Here is a 20447-nt window from a genome sequence, read left to right on the forward strand (position 1 = left end):
TTGGAGCATTGATTGGTTAATGAATTATTCTGATTACTGAAACATGCTGATCTGTTTAAAATTCTAAGGGGCATATTCAATTGACGGTGGGATCGCCGAAAATCCCGCGCTCAAAAAATATTACCGTTATTACGGTAATCCTGCACGGGAAAACCGTTAATACGGTAATTTAATCGCTGGATTTCAGCTCGCAGCTCTGAAATCCAGCAAGATATTACCGTATTAACGTAAATTGAATATGCCCCTAAAAGATTAAAATCATATACTAGAGGAAATGTAACTGAAGATTTCTTACACATACGCGGTGACCACTTTGGGAGACAATCGTATTCCATATAATTATTTGTATCTCTTGCTAGTACTTTTAGTCTTTTGACACCGATTTCAGTGGTGAAACTAAGCTCCACTTCATTACATCTGTGTGATAAAATAGATCAAGGCTGCTCGATCCTTAGGTGAAGCTGGGAGGCATTCACTATTACTTCTGTTGTAGTAAGAGACATTCAGGTATTGTTAGTGTTGCTGATAAGGTGACTTTGAAATACACTCTTCAATGCTAATGGAACCCTGGTGGGATGGAGACAAATAACCCCTTCATCTGTAGAAGACCTTAGAGCCTACAATGACAAAGTGAAATGCAAGTTGCTAGGTTTCACCTGCATGATTTTATTTAATTTGTGTAGCGCCTACTATTCTATTTTCAGAGGTAAATTATATTGTGCTAGACATTATCTACCCACCTGAGAGCGCTTTTAATATTAACCATTGTTTGAAAGTTGTGACATATATGAATTTCTGGCAACATAAATTCACGTTGACCTATTTTGCTTGCAGGCTGAGGGATGTTATCAGCATTTTTTCTAGGGCATCTGCTTGTTTTGCTTGGAAAGAAGAGTACGATTTAAATCTGATTTATGTTTTTACACTCTTGCCCCAGTTTTTTCTTCTGCTACAGACAACAATTTCCCATGTGTGTAAGATTCCATATATACAGGTTCATATTTAGTCTAGTACATTAACAATTACACAAGGATATGTAACCATTGCTAGAATATGTGTTTCCATTATTTAGAATACAATGTTATACTATTCTAAAGACACCATAAATCAGGTCAACGGTAGGATTGCTAATCTATTATCAGTAGTGGTATTTTAGGGGCAAATTTATTAAAAGGTGTCTTGTCCCCACAGATAGTATGATTTGCCGACTTTCATTGGCCATAGCTTCCACATGCCTGTGCATGGGGAAGTGTATTTAACAAGTATAAAGGCAATCAGGATGGCCATAACAGAGGAAAATCATTGGAAAAATAATAAAATATTTTTTTCACTGTTGAAAAGTTTTACTTTTATTTACTTATTTTCTTGGCAATGGAACTGAAATCCCACATCAGGGATAGCTGACTCACGCATGAATCAGCTGCTTTTTAATTGTTGTGTTCTCGCCTCTATTGTGCCAGAATTGATAAATAGCCCCCTAAGTGCTGGTTACGGCATAAAGCAGTCTTATTAAATCCCATGCTATGTTTCATGAGATCACCATCTGACTTTTTGAAGAAACACATGTTTTGAGATCTTTGTTCATATAAAGAGGTTGATAGAGGACTGCTACCTTTGTCTTGGTGGGGCTTATTCATTTTAGAGCCTAAGATGAAAGCCTCAGTGCCATGCTTTGTTTCAATATCATGTTGTGATAGGTATTAGTTTTAAGTACTAGTATTAGTAAATGCGAAACTGTTAAGTTTCTTAGTGAAAGGCTACATAACACTTTTCATTTGTTTAGTGGCTTATCCAAAACCAAATGTATAAATGCCTGCTATAGGTATTAATATCTATCCATAATATGCTATGTACATTTTTCTGACCAAACAGTAACCAAACATTGAAAATCAATTAACAGTTCGTGTAACCAGAATTCATACATGGGTCATTCCACATCAAATCAACACAATTTTAGATAAAATTCTACCCCACATTCTCTACTTTCAATTAAATTGTGTATAATAAATGCTGCCATGGCTGTACAGAAAATCACAAAATCTTAGGGGCACATTTATCAATATTCACATAAAGTGAAAAGTAGTTTTCAATCCTTATCGCAATGATAAGGATTGAACTATTTCTCACATTTATGTACAGCCCTGCACAGAAACAGCAGTTCCGAAAAAACTGCTGTTTCAGTGATAAAAAAAATCATACTTACCCCCCTCTTCGGAAGCGCTGTCTCCGGGTCTTCTCTTCACTCTTCAATTGCGAATGTCCAGTTCCAAGAACTGGACATGCGCACACAGATCCCCTCTCTGTCTCTGCAATGATAGTTGCAGAGAGAGCGCGCTGAGTGACAGGGAGGGATCATGTGATCCCTCCACACATGCGCTGTCCAGCTCTGCTCTTCGGAGCAGAGCTGACAGCATTAGATTTCTTCAATTCCGATGATGTACGCCAGCTTCAGCTGGCGTACATTAACATGACAAGTTCCCGAAAAAAATGTTTTTTCGGGACTTGTTAGATTGCGGCCAGGAGCAGTCACCATTCTGTTGAATGGTGACTGCTCCCAAAAACGAAGAGGAATGCAAAGCAGCAGATATCCATGATATCTGCTGCGATGCACCCTTAATAAATTTGCGGAGGACAGGAGGACACCTTAATGACCCGTTAAAAGCACTATCGTGCTTTATTAAATATGCCCCTTAGGCTGATATATACACTTGTTTTAAAGTTATATACCTTTAAAGCTGCATTTTAACGTTTATTTAAATTGCATTTGTAGCTCATCTGATTGAGCTAGAGAGTTGGGCAAGGTCTCATTTTTAACCTCTTTTTATGGGCTTTCATTTGATATATAACAAAGTATTCTGTTTTAAAAAAAATTAAAATTGTAAAATTTTGATTTTCTCATAAAGGCATACTGTAGTTAATAAATTCCCAAAGTTTAATTGTGGGATGATGATGAGATCATCTGCTACAAGAGCTTTCAGTTTTGAGTGATTCATGAAAATTTTATTTATTGAGGCAGTACACATATGAGTAAATCTAGAAAACAATATTTTTTCCAGTTCACTTCATTAGAGGAATGCATGTTGCTCTTCAGGTGTGTTTGGGGACGAAATTTTTTGCGCAGGCGTGCGAACTTAAGTGGAAATATGTTCCACGTGGAAAGACACTTCAATTGTGTTGAATATGTCCACCTTTTACAGGGACAGGTTAGGTTTCGGTGGGATTTAATTAGTAAAGAAAAGCCCCTTGGTCAATAATTTAAGCCCACCAAAACCTAACCTGACCCTGGACATTTTGAAAAAGAGGAGTGTTTAATTACAGTGATTATCAGACTGGGAGAATGTGTGCTGGGAGCAGGGAGGAACAGCAACTTGGAGAAGGGGTGCTGGGAGGGAGAGACCCAGCAGACTGGGAGCAACACTGTACTCACAAGGAGAAGACTCAGTCATCTGGCCAGGCAGAGAAGAGAAGGCACAGCCAATGAGGCTGCTGCTGATCTCCACTGGTCAAATGAGCAAATGATGGGCTCCTCCAATCAGAGCTCAGCACATGCTTCTGTCACCCCTCAGAAGAGTCTCTTGAGAATTATTTTCCTAACTCCCTGGCAGCCCAGTCCAAGCTTGCTTTGGTGTTTAACCTGGTTTAGAGAAGTAAAGAATAAAGATGGAGGAAAGTGACAGGTACCTTACATTGCATTGTTTCAACCCATTTAAAAAGGTTAATCATACTGCTAATAAGAAGGGGTTGATAACTGTTTCAGAATGAATGTGTAAATTATTTTCTGAAGTGCCAAAAGTTGCTAAATTTTGTGCCAGCTGCAGAAAACAACTTGGGACACTTTGAAAAGAGCAATAGGGTCATTGTTCAGTTCCTGAAGATAATGTAGTATCAACTCCCACTTGCTGACATCAGAGGGTATTTAAATGCTGTGTATGACAAGAAATGTTGGCTCACATTTATTCTGCAGAAAGATGAAAACATCAATGTAGTGAAAGTGACATTACTCCATCCAGTTGGTCCATCACCATCTTTTTCATACCCAAGGAAGCTGGATGTTTTATGGATTACTATGGTAGATGTTCTGTGTAAGGTGCATCTGTTAACTTCAACATGTACTTTCTGAAATGGAAATAATAAAAACAAATGAAGCCTTCAGTGAGTTTCAACCCATCAAGTAGCACCATCGATCCAAAGCAGAAGCACCAAATGGTAGTGATCTGTAGTAAGCTTTCTAATAATACGTGAAAGACAAAAAACTATCACAAAAGTTTTAAATATTTCAGTATGTAACATAATGTGTCATTGTACAAAATATACATCAGAGGGATTGTTTAAGGAGATAAATTAAAAGTAATGAACAGGCCTAGATAGTTCCCATTTTTATTATTTTATCAAACAGTCCAAAGCGAAAGCTCTTGTAGCAGATGATCCCATCATGATTCCAAAATAAAACTTTGGGGATTTATTAACAACAGTATGAACAATTTTTGAGATGTTTTTCAAAATTTAAAAATATGGCTTTTTGAGAATATAAATTTTGATTTGAAAATTTTACAATTTTTATTTTTATTGAAAAACACTGCTGTGTTATATATCATAAGAAAGCCCATAAAAAGAGGTTTCAAATGAGACCTTGCCCAACTCTCTAGCTCAATTTGAAAAAAACATTAAAAGCAAATTTTTCATTAAAAAAGTGCAAAGTTAAAGGCGCATATAACTTCAAAATTAGTGCATATATCAGCCTAAGATTTGGGGGGTTTCATTACACCCATGACAGCATTTATTATACCAAATTTCATTACAATTTGAAATGGTCAGTTTGAAATCCTGTGTTGATATGATGTGGAATGACCCACATGTTTTGTATATCAATATGATCATGTAAATCATAGTCACTTTTTTTAGCTACTTTTGTATTGTAGGAAGACTTAGGATGTTTTCACACTGGAGTTAGAAAAACTCCAGTGACACATCATGTCAAAAGTGATTTTGACATGCTTAGGTAACCAGCACTTGCGGTGATGATCAATGGAGGACACTGCATTGAGCACCTTGCATTTACTTTCAGAGATAGTGAGTAAATAAAGCAGGCAGCATCCAAAGACACCACCTACTGCTGCTCCCAACCAAAGGCACTAGCGCAAGGATTCCATCCCTATACATGTTTACATACTTTTAGTAGTGTTACAAAATGGTAGTAAAAGCATGATTTTTAATTCCAGTGGATAATGAATATTAGAAGATGCAGTCATACAACTCAAATGCCACCAAGTATGGCCTAATACATGATACAGGGGAGATTCAATTCAGCGTGATGTGTCTAAGGTGCAGTCTGTAGAGATACTTTGTCGTGATGTTGATGATGGAATCTCCGCTAATTTTTCCTTGTGTCCCATAGAGGTGCGCATAAAATGAGTGGAAATTTAAGCACCGGAACTTGAATGTTTCAATGAAAATCACTCCTAATTGAATCTACCCTAAGGAGTCACCTCAGTCGCCATTGAGAGAGGCGTTATATCTCAGATTGTGATTGTGTAATTCTTTAAGATTGGAAATTGTAAGGTGCACATTTTCACAATTTCGAGACATAAATGGTGGTCCAAATTGCACATATCATAATCATCATCATCATTTATATAGCGCCACTAATTCTGCAGCACTGTACAGAGAACTCACATCAGTCACTGTGGTAACAGAGCTTACAGTCTAAATTCCCTAACACACACACACACAGATCACACAGACAGACTAGGGTCAATTTGATAGCAGCCAATTAATTTACTAGTATGTTTTTGGATTGTGGAAGGAAACTGGAGCACCTGGAGGAAACCCACGCAAACACAGGGATAAATACAAACTCCACACAGATAAGACCATGATTGGTAATCGAACTCATGACCCCAGTACTGTGAGGCAGAAGTGCTAGCCACTAAGCCACCCATATGGCTTAGTATGGCTTACACGCACTTTCAGTGGATCAGTATTTTATTGTGGCCCTTGAGAAAATTAAAATAAAAATATTCAAACAAGAATATGCAAATCATCATTAGTGCTCTTTGTTGATTGGTTGACTAATCAAACCCTCACTCAAGAGGGGTTAAACACTGCACATCACATACCTGAGGAAGCCCACTTGCCTGTGGGTTAAACTAATATCTATCACCTTAACAACCACCAACATTCCTTAATCAAAACATCATATTAGTATTGGAGCGGATGAGACTCAACTGCGGACACACACACAGATACCACGGGGTAAGTGTTTCAAGCTGTGAGTTTCCGGCGGGTTTGAAAAGTGGAGATGTTGCTTATGGCAACCAATCAGATTCTAGCTTTCATTTTGTAGATTGTACTAAATAAATGATACCTAGAATCTGATTGGTTGCTAAAGACAACATCTCAACTTATCAAACCCGTTGGAAACTCGCAGCTTAATACATTTGACCACGGGTCTGTATTCCAAGCTTGCCCCCCACATCCGTGTCAAGGTAGCTCAAGATCGTCTACACTACTCTATACAAAAGGGGAGCGCTTGCATACCCAGAGGACTGAACCACCAATCTAAGCTGGGAAAATTACTTGGGAGATGGAACTTTCAATAACCTTCTTGGACGAATATTGTGACAGGACCGCCTATGCCACCCTGTCGGCTGTTGCTGGGAACCGGTTGGGCTTACTTTGTCAAAGTTCCCTTTCGGTATCCCAAATGCGCCCTTTTGCCATAGTAGGAGGGGCTTACAAGTGCTGCTGCCACCACTCATTACCGGCATCCAGAACCGGGTTTCTTCGGGGTGACTGACGGTGCTAGTGTACCCTGTTACTGGTGTACCTTGGCTGCTATCCCTGACCTCATCCTATAGATGAGGGTTGCTGTATATGGAATCCCCCACGGCCTATCACACTGGCCAGAGCTGCTGGGTAGCGGGTAGAGCGGTGGTACTAGGTGCTGGGTCCAAACCTCAGAACAGCCAGGAACGGATTAGAGTTGGGTCTAATCTGTGGGTCACAGGATAGAGAAGTTTCAGAGCAGGTCTTTGAAGCAATGATATTTATTTGCTCTTACACTTGTTAAAGGTACCAGTGATCAGGTCAGATGAAACAAGAAGAACAACTTTTAATACAAAACAGAGCCTTTTTTATACACATTTGAGACTTGACTTAGCAGGAGGTAATCCGCCCTCCTGTCCTTTTAACCAATCTGGGCTGATTCATGCAGCCTGCACATGAATCAGCCCAGAGAGGTTTTATACCTTAACATTACTGCTAGTGGCAGGGGGATATACTTCCCCCCTGTCTATGAGCTGCCAGGGAGAGGGGGGCTCAGCCCACTCTCCTCCCCTGGTGCCTCTCTGTCTGGGGCTAGAGATTTATCTTTTAAATCTCCCGCCCAAAATTGCTTCCAGGGACTCTACTCTCTGGCCGATAATAGTATCAGGAGAGAGCAGCCAGACCTGAGGGCAATAGTCCCTGCCCTGTCGCTAGTTGAAGCTATTTCAGCTCCAACTAGGGACTTAGCTTCCTGCAGCCTACACACACATTTTAAATCTAAAACCCATTTTTACACTTCCCGGCGCCTAGTGCCGGGGTTTAACCCCTTACATGCTGCAGCTCTGGGTGCTATCCAGCCAGCCCTTCAGCGCCATATATCATGCATTTTATTTACATTAAAAAAACATTTTAATACATATACAGTTTACGAAGCACCTAGCGCCAGTGATTTAACCCCTCCGGTGCCGGGTAATAACCCTCCTGCGCCAGCGTGTTCTGGCCAAGACAATTGTCTGTAAATTGTTTATGACTTTATAATTCAAAGTTGCTAACATTTTGGCTATACAGTGTATGCAACCTAAGACCAACAATACATTCACCACCCATCTTCACCTCCCTTTCCCTTAGTGCCAAGGAGATTGTTTACAGTTTATCTTCAAATTTTTAAGGTACTGGGGGTCACTTGCCCCTTGGCAGCTGTTTCCTACTTACCACAAAAAATGGAGCGCAGATAATTATACCATCTTTTGAATAATCCATTTTAATTCTTCACGCCTTTCCTGACAGTAACTCAATGGGGGAATTCAATTGGCCGCATAATTGTAAAAAGTAACGCGGTCGGCGCACTATTACCGTTATTACGGTAATAGTGCAATAGTGCACTTTAATACCATTATTATGGCAGTTTCAACACCGGCTTTTTGATTGCAGCTTCCTGAGCTGCGAGCAGAGAGCCGGGTTAAATTTGCCGTAATAACAGTAATAGAGTTATTGCGGCGCTACTTCAAGGGGAATTAAATTCCCCCTTAGAGGGAACAAGCAATTTGCTAATGCTAAAGCTAATGCTACAACGGAGAAGGGTTGTGATCAGGAGATAACTTTCATTTAGCCATTTAGCTGCATGTAACAATATTTGCTAATGGAGGGTTCATCTATTGCCATTCATCTTGATGTTTTCTTGGAAAGTGTAAATCTCCCAAGATTGATATCCCCTTTAGATAATGTCTTAAGTTTTCATACCTTTAGAACCTTTAAATCAATTCACTAAACTGATAACCTAAGAGGTAAAAAGCTCCAGGCACTAGAATGCAAACACCAAACTTCAGTTTTGTATCTAAGTAGTTTTACTGTTCTGTCGTACTGAAACAAAATCTCAATCTTGCAACTTTGAAGTCTGAGCATACAGTTGTAAGAAAACTGTAATTTATTGGTATCTTTGCATTCAATTGATCTAATTTGTGCTCTGAACTTTAATTCCCAATAATAACTAAAACAAATCGAATTTAACAACGTTTGCAGAGGAGCAAAAGTTTGCAAAAAACAAAGGTGGGGCTCCGATGTGCCTATTAATGCCTAAACAAGGTTTCATTTGTGTATGAAATTGTGTGGAATGGTGAACTCTCTCTATATAATTTTAATAGGAAACAAAAAGTGGTGAGTAGGCATGTAACTTGTCAGCCACTGACACCATCATTTTGAGGAGAATCCCAACATTGGGCAATACAAATTAGTGTTACTGGCCCTTGGTCTACTCAGTACTGGGTTTCTTGCTGTTAGTAGGTAGAGACCAAGCAAAAGAAGCCTCCCCTCCTAATTACAATATACTGCAGCCCCTACACTGGCCAACCAGAGCTGGCTAACATATTGGTGAAATTCAAAGTCCAGGCTTCCAGTTCCAGTGTGCATGTGCACACTCCATTTGCACACTTTACTATTTTGTTTTTACTGGTGTTTTTTCCGGCGTTAGGGTTTCTCCCAATACATCAAGGGGTTACTGCCAAGGGGTTACCCAGTAGGCTCATCTTACCGATAGCAATGAATACCAGGGGGAAATAAGAAGATATCATAGATTTCTACCTATGTAACATCAACATTTATTTATATAGATACAACAAATTGTGTAGCACCTTACAGTTGGGAACAAACACAGAAATAAAACAATACTGGGTAATATAGACAGACAGAGAGGTAAGAAGACCCTGTGGGAAGCTTATAATCTATAGGTTCACCAGCTCACAGCTCCCATGGCTGTAGCAGGGCTCCTGCAGCCTCCAGAAGAACTAAAAATGCTATTTTACAATTATTTCATTTTTTTTTACCTTTTTAAAGTATTTTTTCCTTTTATTTCTAAAATTTAAAGTGGAACAGGAAGTGGCAGGTCACATAAGTGTAGAGGGAACTAGACTGGCTGGCGAAGAAGTAAGACTAAATAGTAAGTTAAGATGATAAATTATTTTCTATTGCTGTGATAAACGCCCATAGCAAATGTTTCTTATCGATGCAAAATTATAAATAGGCCCACTATTCAGTAATTTGTTGATTACATGGTAGTAGTAAATCAGTTTGCAAAAATATTATGAAGGAAACTCATGTTAATGGTCTCCATTTCAATTACATCTATTAAAAACATAATACATATTTGCCAAAACAATGTAACTGGCCTTGACAAAATCCAGTTGCCAGGTCACCATTGCAACTAAAAAAAAAATCACTCTTGGAACCGGTCTCCAGGAGATACCAGCCCTCCCTGTTCCCCTTTTTCTGTCCAGTTCGCCGGCATTGCATTTCCAGGCCAGTTTACTCAGTATGTAGGTGGAGGCACTAGTGAGACAGACAGTAAGACAGTGAATCAGAATTATGCAATATGGTACCTGTGAGTTCTAGTTTATCAGGCACACCAATGCCACCTATGGAGTATTATTATTATTAATATCTTTTATTTATATGGCACTACAAAGGGTACTTAGTGCCATACATAAAGCATGATACAAAACAACAGGGCAGTACAAAAACAGAAACAAAGTGCAATAAAATCATTCCAGCTGAGAACTAGTGCCTAGGGCAAAGAGGTAAAGGTGATTTTGAGAGCATCGAGAAACTAGGAAGGGGAGGGAGGAGAGGAAGGGTGTGAACTAAAGCAGGCTGAAGTGTGCCCAGCAGTATGGGTGTAACTAACAGGATCAGAGCAGTGATTGAGATGGGAAGGCAGGGGAAAGGAGGAGAACCAAGGACAGGGGACTAGTGAGGCTGAGGAGAGAGGGAGGAGTCGAGGATGACACCCAGACATCGAACTTGGGGAAAAGAGGAGATGATGGTATTATCAATAGTGATGGAGAGGATGGGAGGGAGGACTCTCTTGCAGGAGGGAAGTCTATAAGTATTTGGCCATATTGATTTTAAGGAAGTGTTTGGGCATCCAAGAGAAGATGGCAGAGAGGCAACAGGACACTTTATGCTCAGCATACTGGTGGTACTGCAGGTCGAATTAACTAATAAGTTCACCCTGTGAAGAGGTGTACAAAGAAAAGAGCAGAGGGCCAAGGATGGAACCCTGAGGTAGTGCCCTTCCACAATCACTGCACACACTGTGTTGTTATGCATCTGTTATGCATCTGCAAGATGCCCTTCCCACACCAGTGCTGCAAAGATTCAAAGCCAGAGAACTGTTACTGGGATGCACAGAAGGTATTTCTGGGGACACACTAATAAAACAGAAATACCAACACTTTCACTGCGCAAATTTTAGATTTATTATAGTTATTATGTAAAGATGGAATTATCCTATACATGTAATTCCAAACAGTGTAGCTATTGTGAATTGAGTTTCACATTTTACTATGTGTGTTATCTATATGTATTACCATTGTGTATGTCCTTGCTATTGCTACTTTTGCAACATTGCACTTTATTTGCAACATTTAATTTATTTTCTCTTTTATAAATAGTTACATGAAAATCATGGCTTTAATCCAAATCAAAACATTTTTGGTAATCTAACATTGAACAAATGGCAGTTGTCTCCAGAACATTAACTGAATGATCATAATCATTATGTCAGATTCCATAGTGCCATACAGCAAGGGTACATCAATACAAAAAAATACATATAGTAATAATACATAAATGCAGTAATGTATAAACAAGATCATATGTAGGTGCAAATTAGCATAAAACAAATCCAATACAGATAGTAAATACAGTATATCTTGTGCAGCATATAATACATACTTGCCATCTCTCCCAGAATATCCAAAATGACACGATTCGCTGATCCCCACCCCCTCACACCCACCGCCTACACTGGTCTTCCGGAGGCCAACCTGGAAAGTTTGGCAACTATAATATAATATAAACTGTCTCCTTATTGCCTATTTGGAGCCCTGGCGGGTGATTTTCTTCCTGCACTCAAAGTACAATTAAACTAATCTATTATTATGCCAGGTACTGTTTTGACTTTCCTTGTCTAACACCACAGACCTTTGTATATTCTCCCTTTTTTACAGGTAACCATCTTATATTAAAATGTTTGTGACTTTACTCTGATCTGTATATATTTACCGGCAGACAAAGATTTATTATGGAATTATAGATTTAAAGCATGTCTCTTACATAGTATGTAAATGTATATTCATATGTATATGATGCATTGTTGTTGTACTTTGTATTTTGGGTTTTCATCAGATTCCCAGACTTTGTTTCAATTAGGTAGTCACATGTGAATGTTAATGAGCAGATGCCTGAACATCTGTAAGGGCCTATTGTTCATCCCCAAACTCTTAAGGGTAAGAATGTATGGATCAGAACAGTAATTCAGATTTTTACCATATTGTTCAATTGCAAAAAATTTTTTTTACCCACAAGCTAATCAAATATAAATAAAAATGTGACTGTTTTTTTCACTGTTATTTATACTCTTAAAAATATATATAATAGCATTATGAAATCACTTGTTTATACAGCACTGCAGTCACATTTTTCATTATGTGCTTTATTACAGTATCTTATGATGGTTTTAAATGTCAGATTATTACATTACATTTTCTTTTGCTGGTCTTGGAAACTAGTGGTAAAGACCATTTCTAAAACAGTGTGAATTAGTTTGATACAAGGACTATATTTCCTTAGTGCCTTGTGAGTTATTACTTACACGTTATGCACTACAAATATTAATGTCTTGCTTTCTGCCACCCTCATCCTGCTTAACTAGTGAAGTAAAAATGGAAACTAATCATAAGTTTAGCAATCTAACATACTATACAAACGTTATTGCCCCCTGAATTGTGCTGGGCATGTGATTCGTAGCCTGGAAATTTAAAGACAAACCATCCCCTGCCTTATGTAGTCTGTATTAGTTACTCATATGTACCACTGCTAATAGCGCAAAAAGCTTTACTGTATTGTTAAGATAAAAACAGTGGCTTGATAATAGATGAGGATTAAATGGGATTGAAGCTGTCTGTGTCTGTGTGTATTCCTTTCAGTCTAGTAAGCTTGTCTTTTTTGTTCAGTGTGGATAATTTGGCTTCTCTCTCTCTGGCTGCTTTATGTCAGTGAACACAATATTTATTTTCCTCCCTTGAGCAGCTCTCTGGTTGGCTGTAATTGATTTGTTTGCAATTGAGGATGTGAAAAATATGTAAGAACTGATACATTTATCTTATATTACAATAAATAAATATAGCCTATACCCTAATCCAGTGGTCAAAGTGGGCTGGTATACGTTGGTATGCCATACCACCACTCCTACTACTGCTTTTATTGTAAAATTTTCAGATTTCATTTACTTATATCTTCTATACCTCCACTTTGACCACTGCCCTGATTGTAATAAAAAGGACAAATATATTATATAAGGTGCTTTTTTTTACAGATCCCCCAGTAGAATGAACCTGGTCCTGCTGGCTAGCTCATTATGTTCTGAATTAGCTCCTATTTGCATATTGCACATGGTTCAAGTTGTTCTGATCTGTCTGGTTTGTGCCCAACAATATTGAGGCAAATAAATCAGCATTTTACAGAAAGCAAAAGGTGGTGTCTGACTCTACTGCTAACGTGAAAGAGACCCTTATCTTCATTCTACTATATGAACGTGATTGTTTCTAGTTCAGCAACTAAGAAGATATATGCCACTACACAGATAAACAAGAATATGAGCTCCTTGCATGGATAGCCTTGCGTCCAAGTTAATATATTTGCGTATCCCGGACTTGCGCCATCTTGTGTCTGGAGAGGTGGAATGGGGCAGGGAAGATATGCCTGTCAGTAGTATCATCATCACAAATGTTTTAAAAGAAACAAATAAAATATATATATATATATATATATATATATATATATATATATATATATATTACTGCTTTTAATCCTCAAGGGGAAAATAAAATCATAGCACTCCATATTTAAGCCACATACTGCTCCGTATGGAGCCCTGACACAATTGAGAGCTGTCTGGCATTGCGCCCACTACTAACGATTTTGCAACTGTTACATCTCAAGTGCATTTGAATACAATGTCATTACAGTCCCTGTTGATGTAATAGTCAAGCGTCTGAATACTTTAGTCCATATAGTGTATATATCCTTATAGAAGACTCTTTCTTTTTAAAGTATAACAAGGTCACAAAGACTTTACCCATACAATTCATAAGTACAGTACAAGGAATTTTCTACTTCCTACCCCTCCTTGCCTTCTAATTGGTTGGGCATATGCCCCCCCGGCTGGTCCCAAAATTGCTACCTTGGGCTGGGTCGTCTGCATTTTTTTTTTCGTTTTAGATAGACTGCTACAAGTTGTGTCTTGTCCCCAAGGCTAAAATTTGTCAGCCCTCCCTTGGTTAGGTCGACCTGTTCTGCTACAGCATTGGACATGACTCAGTTCACCTCCATCTCTTCATATTTCTCCTCCTCCCAGAACAGCATTGGCACTCAGCTGACTATTTTCAATTGTTTTAAAGCGCATTTGATGGCACAAGTTTATCATTGTAATAAAAAATATAACTTTGACTTGTGTAATAAAGACAGTCCAGCTGGCCCTTCTTTCTCATGAGTTATTTAAGACATAAGTGATATATGTAAGACATAAATTAGGTATTTTAGGAGAAAATTGTTAAATTAAAGGTTTGGTCCTCAGTAGGAATGGCTTTGATGCAGTGTTTTAAATTTTTTTGCCATGTACATTTACATTTGGTCCCACTATTTGGTAACAAGTATGTATGCACTAGGTGGACAAATACGGGTATTTCTGTATATTTAAATGTGCTGAAGGGCTAGCACAGTAAATTTTCAGAATAATGTCCCTAAAGTTATGGTAATTCATTAATTTCATTTAATGTATGTATCACAATTTTTTTTGTCTGTGCCCTAGGACTGTTTTCTTAACTACAATTATTTAGCAGATTTGAGTGTTACACATTTCTCTTACTTTGGCACAATTTACATATATATCTACTAGCTTCTTTATCATTTCTGGATGATTTTTCAAAACTACATGGGGAATTTCAGTAACAAGTATTGCAGCAGTAGTTGAACCCACGCCATGCTTCTTCTGTTATAAGCATATCAGGATGACAATAACAATAATAAGCAAAGCATTAAAATATACATTATACTAAGAATAAAGTATTTGTATTAATGGCAAATATATTTTTTTTCACTGTCAAGTAATTTTTTAGAAATTGTCTCTATTTTATTCTTTTATAAGAGAAAAGTCCAAATCTGTACATTTAGTTTCACTATACATGCACAAGCTGACAAGTCAGCTCTCACATGCGCATACCTGCGGAGACTGGCCCAGCAAAGTTAACCCTTACCACTCTTGAGTTTATGATTATTTCCTTAGAGGGGACAATTTATTTTAATAAAAATTAGTGACCCAAGTTTAATTATAGAATAAACATAAGTAGTTTTTTGTTGTTTTTTATAACAGTGGCTTACTATTTCATCCACAGTGAGACAATATGTATATTTTTATGATACGTCAACACTTTAGATTTCCTGCTGGGGACACCATTATAACTACAGACTTGTGGCACTACAAGTGTCAGCATGCACATGAGCACATTCTGTCACACACTTCTTCTCAGCTCATACCAGCCTTATGTTGCTTAGAAACTGTTCCTCTGGGTCTTAACTCTGTGGCCACACATTTAGTCACTGGGAGGTATCAATGACAATGCCAGAGGGGCGTGATAGATAGATCATATCTACCAGCTTTTTGTAGTTGGCATCCGGGAGCCTCATGGGGGAGGTGGGCGTGCGGGGGGTGGGGCTCCGAAAATTGCGACATTTTGGACCCGCTACCGTGACGTAATGAGGCAAACACAGCATTTTACAGCGGGGCGGGGCCAAATACCGCAATTCCCGGAGAATCGCTGCATTTTGGACCTAATTGCCATACCGTGAGACTCACCCGAAATACGGGAGTCTCCCAGACATTCCTAGAGAATTGGCAAGTATTAGATAGATAGATAGATATGACATTGATATTAGATAGATGGATATGAGATTGATATTAGATAGATCGATAGATAGATAGATAATGCTTTACTGAATGCTATTAACTATAGAATCATACATGCTTGCCTAATCTCCCGGACTTCCCGGGAGGCTCCAGAATTTCGGGGAGTCCTCCCGGACTCCCAGAAGAGTAGGCAAACCTCCCAGAATCGCCAAAATTCACGGCATTGAATGGCGGGGCGGGGCTTAATCACGTCATAAAGCAATACCCCAATACCGTGAATTTCTGCATTTTATAGTGGGGGAGGGGGCTATGGTGACGCAATGATCATGTCACCATGCCCCTTCCTACCCCCTGTCACTTGTCTTCTTCCCCCGGGAGATCCGTGTTGGGGGGGATGGAAGTTGAGTTGATGTGTGTGCTTGAGTCAGAAATAATATAATGATACCATCTCATTAATGGATACATTTCTAAAATTATTCATATAATGTGTATATCAATTATATTGGTTTATAAAGCTGCCTATACACAATTTCATCATTCCGCAATTTAAAGTTTGATAGTATATAAGAGAAGTGCATTTTTTACTGCTATATGATAACACTGAAAAATAATTCCTCATTTTGTTTCTACAGGGTCGCATCTGCAGGAAAGCTGGGAAATCTAAAAAGGCCTTTAGTCGCAAGGAGGCTGAAGCAACATTTAAGAGTTTGGTGAAGACCCATGAGAAGTATGGCTGGGTAACCCCACCAGTATCTGATGGCTGACACAAAAAACCTAGCTGAAATAGACTTCTAGGAAGGGGAAAGAGAATAACCTCACCAAGAAAAAGAATAACTATATGAAAATATTTAAGAAAAAAAAAGATCACTATGCCATCTTCTCAGTGCTGTACACCATCCATCCATTCGTCCTTTTCTACTTCAGCTTCAATTTAAGAATGTGATTGACAGGAAGACTTAATTTATTTATGTTCAGAAGTGTTTACATTGAAAGACATGGAAAGAGAACAGTGTGTGGCACAGAATGTCATGTTACAATCATGTTTCCAGACTGATGAGCGATCATCTTCAGGTCACCGTAGAACGGAGATTGCGATTGCTTCATTATCATTCTAGACGCATGATTTTTCGGCTTCTTTCCATGACAGCAGCGCCAAAACGCAGCAGTAGAAGTTCTATCTGCGGCTGCTCAGTTTATGTATGTAAATGAAGCCGTTAATATTTAATAGGCAAGCAGTGCATTGCAGGTACATGTTTGTGTGCTGTTTATCTTTGTCTCTTTTCCTGGCAGGTCAACACAACATTGAAGATTTGTCTGTATGTGGAGCTGTGGTCCTCTGTGACTCAAATTTTAGACCTCATTTGTGTTCGCTGTGATCTGTGTTGGATAACTGGCGAAATATAACAGTGGAAAAATAATAAAGAGTTAAAGTGTGGAACTATTGTAAAATAAAAATCACTATAAGAGTGTTTCAAGTCTTATTCTAAGTGTGTGAAATCATACATATAGCTATTAATAAACACCATCCAGGTTTACTGCCAGGATCTCATTTCATAGTGCAATTAGTGAAGGTTTCTGTGTGGCTAAAATAATCATATTAATATATGTTTTTAATACACCATGGCAGGAATCATAATCTGACATTTCTCTTGGCTTATTATGAAAACTGCTGTCAAAATGTGATAAGGTTTGTGTTTATTTCTTGTGTAAGTTACCACGTGCTTGCAAATGTGTACTTCTGCTAACAGGCTACATCCAGTTATTCATCCCTCCTTAAGTAAAGATGTCCTATCTCTATTTACAGGGTTTTCTTGTGTATTTCCAGGACAAAAAAAAATGTTGACTAGAGTTTTTACATTTACAATACAACTAGAGAGTCTCAAACCTGTAAAGAATATGAGAAAAAGCAATGCACTGAGTCTTTTTAATGGTTTTACTGGATACGTAATACATAGGATAATTTTCCTCCTACTGTGAAATATAACTATGTTAGACACCGAGGAGTTGCATGACATATAAAAGCAAGAGGCCAGCAAGTGCTTTTATACTGGAGGCAGTACTCTTGTAACACGCATATTCACACACAGTGAAAAATACACAAAAAGTCTAACAGTAACCGAGTGCAACTAACATAGCCTAGTATTAAACTGTGTTCAGGTTGTCTGGCAAATCCACCATCATCCTCTCATTGGATCACTCATACACCTTTCTCACCAAAATCCCAGGTCAGACATAGGATAATGAACATGGTTTCAACCCTTCATACCGCACTGTGGTCCCGGGTATATCCCAGGTCTCCATCTTTCACACTGGACCCATGTCTGCCCTGCATTGTCAAGTTGAGTCAATAAAAGGGAACAGCAGAGGCTCATATAGATGACATAGCACAGGACAATGAGCTGCTTTTAACAGAACCCTGGTAGAATAACTCAGGAACACCTTTCATACCGCAGCGTAACCCAATCCAACACAGGAATAACTATGATCACAACAACACACTACCTGGGTTATTCCCGGGTCCATGCCTCAGTGTGAAAGGGGAAATATGTCATTACAGCTATTCTAAGGAGATTCAATTAATAAAAAATCCGCACAAGGTGCCTCCGGAATTGTCATGAGATACCTCAAGCAGATTTTTTTTTAACAGAAGTAATGCTGATTTTTGCTCGTACTCCATAGTGGTGAATTACGAGGCATGACTCAGTGTTTAGTGTCTGCCCATGTTCCTGCCTTCCCCTTCTGTCCCGACCGCTGCCTCTGTAGCTAACACTGCGTCCTGGCATTAGGTAGCAGCCAGGCTCATGTGCAAATAGGTCTAATTAATTAGACGCCCCCTGGTGGCCTTATTGCAGCTTCAGTGCCACTGTTCTTTGATTGGCCAGAGCTGGTATTTAAGGCAGGGAGGGCTTAGACTCCCTGCTGGTTATAGCGTTTCCTGTGTCTGACCAGTTCCCCTGTTCCTGTGTATTTCCTGCTACCTTGTACTTGATTTCCTGTTGTGCCCTTTGGCTTGACTCTGGACTCTGCTTGAACTCCTGTGCCCCTTGACCTCAGCCTGCTTTTTAATTACTGTATCAGCAGCCTGCCCTGACCTTGTGCCTGTCCCTCGGCTATCCTGCTCGCATCTGACCCATGACCTTGGACTTTCTCGTATCCACCTCCATTTTTCCGGTTACTCTCTACCTGGCGCTATGATTAGTTCTAATAAGCTTCTACTACTATAGAGCTAAGTCCTGGGGGCATCCGAGTACATCTGAACATACTAGTTATATGGGAAAGGCTTTGCTATAGGTGAAGATCTCTGCCAGTCAGAATCAAGTTTATCTAACAGCCGTGAGCCTTAACATTATTCTGATGGACCCCAGTCAAACTAATCAGAGCCCTGCTCAGGTCCTAGCTGGCCAGATCCAGACCATCTCACAAGTGGTTCAGAAGCTCTCACTCCGGTTGTCTGCCCAGGAGGAAGCCTCTAAGGCTTCCCTGGCACCAGCGGTGGAGCCAAAGATAATTCTGCCAGGGTGGTTCTCTGGGGACAGAGCTCTATTTCGTATCATCAAGGAGAGCTACAAGCTCTATTTTTGTCTGAGACCCTGCTTCTCGTGCTCTAAACAACAGAGATTTGGCATCACCATCTCCCTTCTCAACAGTGATCTGCAGTCCTGGGCCTTCATTCTTGCTCCCACTAGTCCTACTCTGCATTCGGTGGATGCTATTTTAAATGCCCTTGGTCTACTGTATGATGATCCCAACTGGATGGCTTCGGCTGAATCACATTTAAGGGCCCTGAGAAAAGGCTGGTGAACCACCAAAGAGTATTGTGCCGATATAAGGCGCTGGTCCACTGATAGTAATTGAAATGATCCGGTGCTAGAGAGTCAATTTCGTGTCGGTCTTTCTGAGCAGATTAAGGACTCCTTGGTGCAGTATCCCTCACCTACTACCTGGGAGAGTATGATGCATTTGGTAATCAAGATTGACCATAGGATTAAAGAAAGGCAGGCTGAAAAGGACACATCTTCGCCCTCCCCTCCAGTTTTTTATCTTGCATCACCGGATTTCCCTGAACCCATATAGTTAACAGCTTATCACCTCTACCCAGAGGAAAGGTCTTGGTGATGCTCCTTGGATCTTTGCCTGTATTAGGGCAACAAAGGTCACCTACTCTACTCTTGCCCTAACAAGGCAGGAAAAAGATCAGGCCTAGATGAGGTGCGTCTAGGTCTTCAAATAATCTCATCCAAAAATTCTGTTTTGATCCCTGCTCTGCTCACTTATGGAGCCCATTCCATCTCTATTTCAGCTTCTCTGGACAGTAGCGCAGCTGGTAATTTCCTTGATTTGAAGTTTGCCCAAACCCTTGATATTCCTTCGATCATGTTGGAGTCGAGCATTACCATCTGTGGCTTGGACAGTAACCCCCTGGTTGTAAGAAGGATTTTGCCAGGATTCTGCTGGTGCAGCTCTTTGTGGGTACCCTCCACTCTGAGGTCCTTCCTTTTACCTGATCTCATGGACTTCTGTTCTTCTGATTCTGGGGTATCCATGTCTCCAGAGCCATAACCCCCATATCAACTGGAGAAAAGGAGAGATCTTACGCTGGGGTGCTACCTGCTCTTCTGCCTGTTTGACGCAGTCCTGTCTGGAACAGCTTCCAACTTCTTACTACTAGGAGTTTCAAGATATATTCTTGAAGAAGAAAGCTGACTCTCTTCCTCCTCATCAA

The 20447-nt window shown here is 39.5% G+C and overlaps 1 protein-coding gene across 1 annotated transcript in view; it reads left to right on the plus strand.

The window, feature by feature from the left end:
- UBE2QL1 (ubiquitin conjugating enzyme E2 QL1) overlaps nt 1-16529 on the plus strand; it is a 52506-nt gene extending 35977 nt beyond the window's left edge. Inside the window, exon 2 of the mRNA XM_075212902.1 lies at nt 16357-16529. Within this exon, the coding sequence (XP_075069003.1) occupies nt 16357-16488 (132 nt within the window). The 3' untranslated portion in view covers nt 16489-16529. The remainder of the gene's footprint in view (nt 1-16356) is intronic.
- The last annotated feature ends 3918 nt before the right edge of the window (nt 16530-20447 follow it).

The sequence above is a fragment of the Mixophyes fleayi genome, chromosome 5, assembly GCF_038048845.1.
Source record: "Mixophyes fleayi isolate aMixFle1 chromosome 5, aMixFle1.hap1, whole genome shotgun sequence".
Classification (NCBI taxonomy): domain Eukaryota; kingdom Metazoa; phylum Chordata; class Amphibia; order Anura; family Limnodynastidae; genus Mixophyes; species Mixophyes fleayi.